This window comes from Schistocerca gregaria, chromosome X (genome assembly GCF_023897955.1).
Source record: "Schistocerca gregaria isolate iqSchGreg1 chromosome X, iqSchGreg1.2, whole genome shotgun sequence".
Lineage (NCBI taxonomy): Eukaryota > Metazoa > Arthropoda > Insecta > Orthoptera > Acrididae > Schistocerca > Schistocerca gregaria.
The window spans coordinates 83464417-83476438 of NC_064931.1; the positions used below are offsets into that span (position 1 = coordinate 83464417).

The following is a 12022-nucleotide window of genomic DNA, read 5'->3' on the forward strand; positions in this document are numbered from 1 at the left end:
TTAAACGTAAACAAGCTGAAGGCCTTTTCAGAATGATCAGGGTGACGCCCGTTAGCTTGCAGAGACGTGTTTGATGACACCATTGCCTCGCCATCTTCGCAATTCCAGAGCAACGTACTCACGTATTGCACGGGGGACAGATTGTGCGCAAAAAAATCGCAGCTGTGTGTTGTCCACAGTGATGTGCCCCTCAAAGCCTTTTGCCTTTCCCATTCATGGTTCAGATCGTTCTTTGTACTTACTACACAAGTCAGAAACATTAGTGTGAGGCACAGAAACACTGATTTGTAGCACATTGTGCTGAATGTACAAATTGAACAATTCAAATAAATCTAACCCAAATATGTTTGCACTGTTTTCAGAACTGAGTAAATGAAAAGAAACGAACTTTGTCACCTCATGAAAAGTTGCTGGCAAAATATACATGTCATGGATTGGAATTTCTTGTGCATTGTAGGCAGACAAAATAGAAGTAGGCTGTTTTATTGTTGGGCTACCGATTCTGGCATAAGTGCCTTTCTTTATCAGGGAAACAGAACCACGAGTGTCCAACACCTGTATGTGTATTGCAATGGAAGCTTTCTGCGATGCGAAAGTACTCGGTTCGGTTCACCTGTCAGTGAGTGGCATTGCCTACATCGTGAACACTTGTTGACAAAGAAGCTGTGGCAGCCGGTCGCTAGCCGAAACTCTTACCGACAAAGTCCGGTACGAGCGAAGAATATTTAATAGCAGGTTCTCAAGGAGACGAAAATCAGTGGAAGGCGCGGTTTGTACGTAAATATCTAAATTCAGAGCTTTAAATGATGCACTGTTTTGCAATTCTTGCAAAGTTGATTTTTATCATTCAAGATATGTGCGTGTTACACAATGTTATCCGGAACTGTGGCGGAGAATTCTTAGTACCTGAATGCACCAATACCATAATGTTAAACCAAACCAGCTGTGAATTACAACCACATCGAACGACTCCCCAATATACTGTATTGGACTGATTTCTCGGTTGATTGATTTGGGGATGGGACCAAACAGCGAGTCATCGGTCCCATCGGATTAGGGAAGGATGGGGGAAAGAAGTCGGCCGTGTCCTTTCAAAGGAACCATCCCGGCATTTGCCTGAAGCGATTTAGGGAAATCACGGAAAACCTAACTCAGTGAAGCCGGACGCGGGTTTGAACCGTCGTCGTCCCGAACGCGAGTGCAGTGTGCTAACCACTCTGCCACATCTCTCGGTACTGTATTACAGAATATCTTTGAACAAACTTTGTAGAACACTGTCCTATTCCATTTCAGGATAGACATCGCATTCGATAAACACTTCTAATTAGAATAACATCGCAAAGCTAGTCGCGCTACACATCCATTTTATAGATTTTACGTCCCATGTGATGCCAGAATAAGCAATAACTGTCACTTAGCGTCATTCCAATAGGCGAGCATCCCATTCCGATGTGGCCACCAAACCCACAATGCTGCTTGCGGATGCAGCTCTCTCCAAGACACAGCAAGGACATTACGTGGTGCGTGATTAAGCAGCAGACCGTCTGGTTATGAGATACACTAAAGCACTAACGTAAAATTCTGCCAGCCATTGTTCCAAACTAATGTCGAGGAAGGTAACCCTGTGATAAATATTAATGCAGTGGTCTATTTAGTTTTCTTTTAGTCTTAGTGTGTGTAGGAACGATGATAACTGTTTCATAAAACAATTTATATAGAGTAGTTTGCAATCAATCTAGTTGTGGAAATGAAAACCATTCTTTTCGGTCCAGTCACGTTAATGTAATCACCATCCATGGTTCAAAAGGCTCTGGGCACTATAGGACTTAACATCTGAGGTCATCAGTCCCCTAGAACCTAGAACTACTTAAACCTAACTAACCTAAGGACATCACACACATCCTTGCCCGAGGCAGGATTCGAACCTGCTACCGTAGCGGTCGCGCAGTTCCAGACTGAAGTGCGTAGAACCGCTCGGTGACAACGGCCGCCTCACCCCCAATGATTGACGTCTATGTGCAATAACTACTTACAGACGGCAGATGGCAGCACTAGCAGTGCAGGGTATATCAAGCCTGTCGGGAGGATTCGGACAGCAGTATATTCTTTCTCGCAATGCGGCAACTGAGTAATTCATCTGACGTCATAAAAGGGCAAGATCATTGGCTTTCGGGCAAAGGGTGAAATCATTTCCGGAACGGCTAAGTTTGAGAATTGTTCGGGTGCCGCCGTTGTTAAAGTATACAGTGCATGGGAAAATGGCGCTATCCAATAGAGACGCCGAGGCAACTTTGGTGTACCATGGGCCATAGATGACAGGGCTGAACCAAGGCTGCGAAGATGTGTACGGGCGAATAGACATACAGCTATTTAGCAACTGACCATTCAGATAAACCAAGAGGCTACCAAAAGCGTACCCTCAACGACCTTTCAGCGAACGTTGTTGCATATGGATTTCCGCAGTAGGGGTTTATACACCCATGCTGACTCACGTTTATAGGCGACGAATGCTGGAATTTGCACGCCAGTACTGCAACTGGGCGTCCACTGGGTGGTGAGAGATGAATCACGTTTTATGCTCCTTCGAACAGATGGCCGTTAGCAACAATCGTTGGAAGGCTCAAGGCCTGAGGGCTTTCCCTGGGTGATCCCGTCATTCTGGAAGGCATAGTGGATCAACACAGGTATCCATCTATCCTAGGGGCCCATGTCCACCCCTACATTAAGTTTGGTTTTGCACTTGCACTTGCACGATGGCACCCATCAGCAGGACAATGCAACGTCTTACACAGCTCGCAGTGGTCATGCGTGGTTAGAAGAGCACCTATATGAGTTTACCGTACTTCACTGGCCAACAAACTCTCCGGATTTAAACTCAATTAAGAATCCGTGGGATCAGTTCGATTGGGCTGTTCGCACCACGGATCCTCAAACGAGAAACCTAGCGCACTGGAGTCGGCAAGGATGCACATCCCTGTCGGTACCTTGCAGAACTTCACTGACTCTCTTCCTGCACATCTCACAGCGGTCCGCGTTGCAAGTTTGGCAGATGGTAACAGTAGTGCGACTGGACAGTGTAATGCCGTCCGCATTACACCAAAACAATGAATGTCCATTACACTAGAACTGAAATATAGCTGATTCAATGTTTCACAGAACCATAAAATCAACAATGGTAATTTGAGATATCGATTATCTTGTGATATGTTGTTCCCATATTTACACATGTAAGAACATGAAATTCATAATCGTTCCCCACTTCTCTTTGGACCGGGGGAAGGGGAGTGCAACTGCACATTCGTTTTTGCGGAATTACCAATACATAATGATTTTTTGCACACGTACTAAAACTAAATCATACAATCAGATGCCAATTCCTATTGTATTGCTTCAAACATCTGGAAAACAATGCTTAAGTCAACCATAAAACAGACAATCGAGTCCTCAAGAGCCTTTACGATGCATTACAGTCCTTCTCAATATGTGGTTGGGTTGGGGTGATGCGTCACGTACAGTTTCCTCGCTCAATACTCTGTGGTGATATTCTTGATATTATGAGCAGATCCTTAAGTTTTGCTGCTGGTACTGGGAATTTTTTTCAGTATGTCTATGGAACATACATATTTGCCGAGGATGTGTTAAAGTTTACTTCACTAAAAGCACTGCGTCTTCAGGCCACAAGTGGCCCATCGGGGCCATCCGACCGCCGTGTCATCCTCAGCTGAGAATGCGGATAGGAGGGGCGTGTGGTCAGCACACCGCTCTCCCTGTCGTTTTGTTGGTTTTCTTTGACCGGAGCCACTACTATTCGGTCGAGTAGCTCCTCAATTGGCATCACGAGGCTGAGTGGACCCTGAAAAATGGCAACAGCGCATGGCAGCCTGGACAGTCACCCATCCAAGTGTCGGCCATACCCGACACCGCTTAACTTCGGTGATCTGACGGGAACCTCAGTATCCACTGGGGCAAGGCCGTTGCTTCACTTCACTAAACCCCTTTCAAATTCTGTCTCATAAAACATTGAAAGACGTTTGTTTCTTTCATAGCAGTGTAGGCAAATATTGTACTCTGGTGAGCAAAAATTAAGAACGGAAGTAACTTTCGCATTAAGTGTCACTACAAATAATCGATGGAACTTAAACCATACATAGAATGAACTGCTACAGTACAGTGCAGTACAAGACATTAATTGAAAGAAACACGCAGCGAGACGATTAGAAATGACACTTTTATTACACTGAAGTCAACGCGGTTTTTTATGACCCCTGGACATTACACATGGCGGGACACGCTTGTTAATGGGTGTGTGATAGCTACGGACAAAATGTGTGGTCTGCAAAGTGCTACCTTACTAGTCGCAAGATTGGTGAAGGAGTTCTAGTGATACGGAGTTCCATTTCTCCACTAGCGCGGTTAACAATTGCCGGATGATCGTTAGTGTATGTGGATGCACTACAATACGTCTCCCCAACGCATTCCACACGTGATCGACGGGATTTAAGTCGGGGAAGCGCCTTCGCTGAATATCCTTACATTTCAAAAGCTCCTCCATCTACAAAGGTCAATGCGGTCGCGCATTGATATCCATAAAAAATGAAGTGCACTCCTTAAAAGACGCACATGAGGAAGGAGTACAGTGTCACAAGAAAGCTGACTGTTAGTGTACCGTGGTCCATGATTTGGATGTCAGTAGGCCCATACAACATTATTCCTAGTCAATTGACTAAATTTGGAAGTTTATTGAACAGAGCTATTTACATGGACGCACACATAGAGTTCTTTTGCTGACCCCCCCAAAATGTATCTGACATCTTCCTCAACTATGTAATTTTTGGTACCACCATGATGTAAACACAGACACATCTTAAACGAAGAGCTGGTGAGTTATGTCATATTGTCACGCACAAAGTGGCGTGAGTAATGATGGAATATGTGATTGAAAAAAAATTGTAAGAACATCTGATGAATGTACATGGTACATTCATGTAAGCCAAACGCATAAAGGACTCTTAACAGAGCGCCAAAGTCATGAATGTTGTACATACCCTATGATGGCATACCAAATACGCTGATTTTACACTCTCGTGATAATGGGCCCTACGTTTCTTCATACACTGCCAAGGCAACTCATTCGAGATTTTGTTATAACATAGAGAACGGAAAAATAAAACTCGCAACCACCTATCAAATATGTGACTTTATTCATTCAGTATCTGAGAATGAGAGCACTTGGTGATTTGCAACAAACTTTACACAGAATTTCTAACCTTTACGAAACTACTTCTCGCTGTCAACTCTCGCAAAATGGTGAACTCGTTTGGAACATTTCCGCCGTTCACACAGTAACGCTGCCGCATGGGACATGACGTTTTAATTTATTACTTCTCTCCAACTAACTGCATTCGCCACACATTTTACAGACAGTATTCGAATAATACTACTGAAGCATGTACCTGCTAAATTATATCATTCTACGACTCAGAGTTGTTCAGCAGATGTCACATCATAAATACTGAGCTTGAGCTGTGTGAAAAACTGCCGCATCATGCAAGGCATTTAAATTTACTATTTCACTGCTAGTAACTCCATTCGCAACGAATTTTGTAGAAAGGAACTGCATATGCCGCTGAGTGTACCTATAAAATTACGTCATTGTACGACGTATAGCCGGCCGGAGTGGCCGTGCGGTTCTAGGCGCTACAGTCTGGAGCCGAGCGGCCGCTACGGTCGCAGGTATGAATCATGCCTCGGGAATGGCTGTGTGTGATGTCCTTAGGTTAGTTAGGTTTAAGTAGTTCTAAGTTCTAGGCGACTGATGACCTCAGAAGTTAAGTCGCATAGTGCTCAGAGCCATTTGAACCATACGACGTATAGTTCAAGAAATATGGCCGCGCGGGATTAGCCGAGCGGTCTCAGGCGCTCCGGTCATGGACTGTGCGCTGGTTCCGGCGGAGGTTGGAATCCTCCCTCGGGCATGGGTGTGTGTGTTTGTCCTTAGGGTAATTTAGGTTAAGTAGTATATAAGCTTAGGGACTGATGACCTTAGTAGTTAAGTCAAATAAGATTTCACACACATTTGAACATTTTTTTGAACATGAAATATTACGTCATAAATTTGAGCTGCAAGAAAACGAGACAGCAAAGTGAAATTCGCACAGGTCAAATAGACGTACAAATATATTTGAAATGTGTGAAATATATGTGTCATATGCGTACTCTGGTAAAGTTGCGGTTAAATAGCTCCTCCTAAACCCCTGTATCGATTTCATCAACGTGTCTGGCGGAATGGCTTCACATGCAGATGAGATGTACTGCTTCAGCTGTCAATTGTTTCTGGATTCTGGCGGTACACCTGGTCTTTCAAGTGTCCCCACAGAAGAAGTCACAGGGGTTCATGTCTGGCGAATAGGAAGGCCAATCCACGCCGCCTCCTGTATGTTACGGATAGCCCAAAGCAATCACACGATCATCGAAATATTCATTCGGGAAATTAAAGACGTCGGCCGTGCGATGTGGCCGGGCACCATCTTGCATAAACCACGAGGTGTTCGCAGTGTCGTCTAAGGCAGTTTGTACCGCCACAAATTCACGAAGAATGTCCAGATAGCGTGATGCAGTAATCGTTTCGGATCTGAAAAATGGGCCAATGATTCCTTTGGAAGAAATGGCGGCCCAGGCCAGTACTTTTTGAGGATGCAGGGACGATGGGACTGCAACATGGGGCTTTTCGGTTCCCCATATGCGCCAGTTCTGTTTATTGACGAAGCCGTCCAGGTAAAAATAAGCTTCGTCAGTAAACCAAATGCTTCCCACATGCATATCGCTGTCATCAATCCTGTGCACTATATCGTTAGCGAATGTCTCTCTTGCAGCAATGGTACCGGCGCTGAGGGGTTGCCGCGTTTGAATTTTGTATGGATAGAGGTGTAAACTCTGGCGCATGAGACGATACGTGGACGTTGGCATCATTTGGACCGCAGTTGCAACACGGCGAACGGAAACCCGAGGCCGCTGTTGGATCACCTGCTGCACTAGCTGCGCGTTGCCCTTTGTGGTTGCCGTACGCGGTCGCCCTACCTTTCCAGCACGTTCATCCGTCACGTTCCCAGTCCGTAGAAATTTTTCAAACAGATCCTTTATTGTATCGCTTTTCCGCCCTTTGGTTACATTAAACCTACGTTGAAAACTTCGTCTTGTTGCAACAACGCTGTGTTCTAGGCGGTGGAATTCCAACACCAGAAAAATCCTCTGTTCTAAGGAATAAACCATGTTGTCCACAGCACACTTGCACGTTGTGAACAGCACACGCTTACAGCAGAAAGACGACGTACAGAATGGCGCACCCACAGACTGCGTTGTCTTCTATATCTTTCACATCACTTGCAGCGCCATCTGTTGTTAAATATTGTAACTACTGTAATTTCGAAAGTTTGTCCGCCTGAAAATGTACTGTTGTCCCAAGCATATTGCAAACAAACGGTGTATTTCTATCGCTGCTCGTTTAGTTTTTATTGCCGTTTCAAATATACCGGTCATTTTTGAAACACCCTATATATATATATATATATATATATATATATATATATATATATATATATATATATATATATATATAGGGACTGATGGCCACAGCAGTTGAGTCCTATAGTGCTCAGAGCCAGAGAGAGAGAGAGAGAGAGAGAGAGAGAGAGAGAGAGAGAGAGAGAGATGATGGGGAGGAAAAAATAAACAAAGAGGGGTAAGGAGAGGTGGATACAGTTATGAGGTAGCACGAGGAGAACAGAGAGAGGGGGTGGAGGGGAAGGACAGAGAAAGGGAAGAGGATGAAATGGATGGACAGAGAGGGAACGACCAGATGGACAGATAGAAGTGGAGGAGGAGACGGACATAGAATGGTAGAAGAAGGAGATGGACAGAGGATACAGTAGGAGATAGGGCAACAGAAGATCGGAATAAAATCATACATGGGCAACGCTGGGTACTCAGCTAGTTACGAATATGGAAGAAGTAAATGAAACCTGTTTTTATTATACACGACATTAAAACTAATGTACACTAGCTCCCATTAACAATAAGATATAGAGTTTGTTTTAGTTACAATTTCTTAGCAATATTATTGTGGTGTGCGTACTGTAAGACCTTCAGTACACACACCATCAGCTTATTTGACTTGTCGCTCTAACGAAGTAGGTGAGTGTCAGCAATGTCTCGTGGTCTTATCGTGGCGTGTTTATCTTCTGCCGTTAGGTCAGACGATAGAAAAGCCACTTGCACGCTTAGAGTAGCAGATTGACGGTGACCAACTTTAATCAGAACTTGATTAATTTTCACACACATTTATTAAAATAATAACGAGCATAACAATTATTTAACTTGGTTCTGGATGCTATTTATAATGGACAATCTGAAGTTCCTTTGGTATTGGTAGGTTAATCTCATTCTCACATATATCTCTGACACTTGGCAAAAGTGTCTATGCATTTATCTTCATGGTTATGTACAGGAATATGGTAATCTTATTAGGCGCAGACTGAAACTTGACTACAGACTGGTAGAGACAAATGTAGAACTCGTACAGACTGGTGCAGACAAATGCAGACTGGAACAGACCTATGCAGACTGACTAATCGGAGGTCTGTACACTCATTATAGTACCTCAGGGGTTCACGTATCACAGCGCAAGTGTGATCCGCGAGGAGAAAACGTTCTACATTAGCAGCAATCTCACTGGCTGCGTTACATATTAATACGCAGATCGGCGGAAGCAGAATTTGGTCCATCTCTATGGCAGCGCCATCTCGTAGTGCAGAGACGGACGAGCGCTGCGCCTGCGCTGTTGTGCTTAGCGGGGCGCGCTCTAGTGGGAAAGTTGTGTACTCGCTGACTATGCGGAACTATGTACGCAACAATTATAAAAATAAAAATTCACTTTGTTACATGTAGTATTTTAAACACTGAATATTCTTCAATAATGTTTCGTTCATATTAAACCTAATTGCGAGCTTACTAAATATGCGTAGAGAAGGTTGCAGTAACGTAGCTTTACGTCGAGCGGGAGGACAGGATCGTAAGGCGCAGAGGCGCAGCTCTCTCGGTCCTGCCACAGCCGCAGGACTTGCAAACATCACAGTCGAGTGAAAATTTTATTACCGACAAGAGTAATTAACATTAATTAGGGTGTGGAGTGGTGTAGTGAGCGGTGAAGGGTGCGGCGCGTACCTGTCGGCGAGGCTGGCGGGCCGCACGGCGCTGACGACGACGGCGCGGCCGCGGTCGGCGAGGGCGAGCCCCAGGCTGCGGCCGGCGCCCGCCGCGTGGCGCAGCTCGACTCGCAGCGGGCCGCTGGCGCAGTGCAGCTCCCGCACGCGCGCCACGTCGTACTCGATGAGCAGCGTCACGGCGCCGCCGCCCGCCACCAGCAGCGCGTGCGCCTCGCACAGCGACGCGCCGCGCACCGACTGCCCGTCCACCGCCACCAGCCGGTCCCCGGGGCACAGGCTGCCTTCCCTGCGGAACGCCCGCCCCTTCCTCTTACACATCTAAACTACTTACCTCTACACATTACTCCAAGACAGATATTTATCCTGAAGAAACTGATAGAACATAGAGCCTTAAAAAACAAAAAGACAGTAATAACCTTCGTGGACTTCACAAAGGCATATGACTCCATCGACAAACAGACTCTTGTTAGGATCCTGAACAACAGAGGACTTGATGGAGCTACACAAGAACTCATAAAAGAAATTCTGACAGACACAAAAGTAAGGGTGAGATTCAGAGGAGCACTGTCAAAAGAATTTGAGATCGAGACTGGTGTTAAACAGAGAGATGAACTGTCACCATTGTTGTTCAGTATAGCACTGAACGAAGTGATCAGGCAGTGGAGAGCAATAAACGAGTAAATGGGAATACCAAAGACCCGTGTCGGGGACAAAAAGGACAACAGGGCTCAAGTGAACTGCCTAGCCTTTGCAGATGGCATAGCAATAGTAAGTGAGACGGAAGAAAACGCAAATACACAAAAATGGCTCTGAGCACTATGGGACTTAACATCTGTGGTCATCACTCCCCTAGAACGTAGAACTACTTAAACCTAACTAACCTAAGGGCATCACACACATCCATGCCCGAGGCAGGATTCGAACCTGAGACCGTAGCGGTCACGCGGTTTCAGACTGAAGCGCCTAGAACCGCACGGCCACACCGGCCGGCGGAAAGACACAACTCGACAACTTAAGTAAGGTAGCCAGAAAGGTGGGACTGAGGATCGCCTATAACAAGACAAAGACATTAAGTACCACTGCAAACTGGGAAACACCGGAAGGCACTGTGCAAATGGTGGACAAATTTAAATACCTGGGAGAATTTATAACAGGAAGGAACAGGAGCAAGGACGGAATAACAGAGAGGATAAAGAAGATGAGGTCAGCCTTCTGCATGACGAGAGAGGTATACAATAAAAAGAATATATCCACAGAGGCAAAGATAAGCCACTACAAGGCAACAGTGAGGAATGCAGTATTATATGCTGCTGAGACGGTGACACTTGGAAGAAATGGGGCAGAACAACTAGAGAAAGAAGAGAGGAAAATACTGAGAAAAATACTAGTTCCCAAAAGAGGTGGAGAGAGGTGGATGCGAAGACCTAGGGAAGAGTTGTACCGGACCATGAGAACAATATCCGGGGAAATCAGACTCAAAAGGGCAAGGTTTGCTGGGCGTGTAGTTAGGATGAGTATGGACAGAATGACGAAGAGAGTGTGGGAAACAACAGGGAGAACAAGGGGAAGGACAGGAACCAAGTGGATTGTTGGACTTCGGAAGGACTGGTTGGAATTGGGGATCAAGGTCGAAGGAAAGGAAAATTGGAGGAACAAATATACACCGACAAATATGCCGGAGACCAATGACAGAGAAGAATACAGGAAAAGATTAGAATGTCACCAGTGGAGCCGCCAGGAGAAACGGAAACTGAAGATCTCGGAAGAAGCGCGGGAGAGGAGAAGAGAAAGAATGAAGAGGTTCTGGGAGAAGAAGAGGGAAATGCAGTCCACGAAGGGGCTACCCGTGGTCATACAGAGGCCGTAACGCAAGAAGAAGAAGAAGATTATTCGAAGACAAACTTTTTTGTTGTTGTAGACATCAGTCCGAGGAATGGCCCGATGCTCCTCTACGCTAGTCTATCCTGTGCGAGCCTCTTCATCTCTGCGTAAATACTGGACTTCAGTCTCCTCGACAATTTTTATTCCTCGCACTTGCTTCCATAACCGAGCTTACGATTCCTCGATGTCTCAGAATGTGTCCTATCAACCGGTCCGTTCTTTCTTCGTGTTCTGTCACAAATTTCTTTTTCTTTCCAGTTCGATTTAGTACCTCTACATTTGTCATTCGAGCTACCCATCTAATTTTCAACATTGTATTGTGACGGCCGCGGTGGTCTAGCGGTTCTAGGCGCGCAGTCCGGAGCCGCGCGACTGCTACGGTCGCAGGTTCGAATCCTGCCTCGGGCATCGATGTGTGTGATGTCCTTAGGTTAGTTAGGTTTAAGTAGTTCTAAGTTCTAGGGGACTGATGACCATAGATGTTAAGTCCCATAGTGCTCAGAGCCATTTGAACCATTTGAAGCCATTGTATTGTAGCACCAAATTTCAAAATCACGGAGTCACTGTACGCTCTGCAATGTGCTCCGATGCAGGCCACACGGTTGGCAAGGAGTTTCCAACACAACAGCACAATGTCTCACATAAGAAATTTTCTCAGCATTAATGTTGTAATTTTGAGTAAGGAAGTAATTTTTGTTGTGATATACCTTGTCACCATTTTTGAAATATTTTGTTACGAATGAATATGACTATAATTATATAATAGCATGCAGTAAACACGCTGATCTAGTCAGGATGACTTGCCGTCGTAAACACTCAAAGAGTATACTTGAAGTAGGAAACATTGTCGCTGGATGCGGACGCGGATTGCAGTGAGCCTGGCGCGAGCTCTTGTGCAGCAGAGCCTGAAAGAAGCGCTC

At 45.4% G+C, this 12022-nt stretch overlaps 1 protein-coding gene across 1 annotated transcript in view; it reads right to left on the reverse strand.

Annotated features, from left to right (window-relative positions):
- The window catches only part of LOC126299089 (glutamate receptor-interacting protein 1), a 538481-nt gene that overhangs the window by 251174 nt on the left and 275285 nt on the right, over positions 1-12022 (reverse strand). The window contains exon 5 of the mRNA XM_049990762.1: positions 9220-9507. Within this exon, the coding sequence (XP_049846719.1) occupies positions 9220-9507 (288 nt within the window). The remainder of the gene's footprint in view (positions 1-9219; positions 9508-12022) is intronic.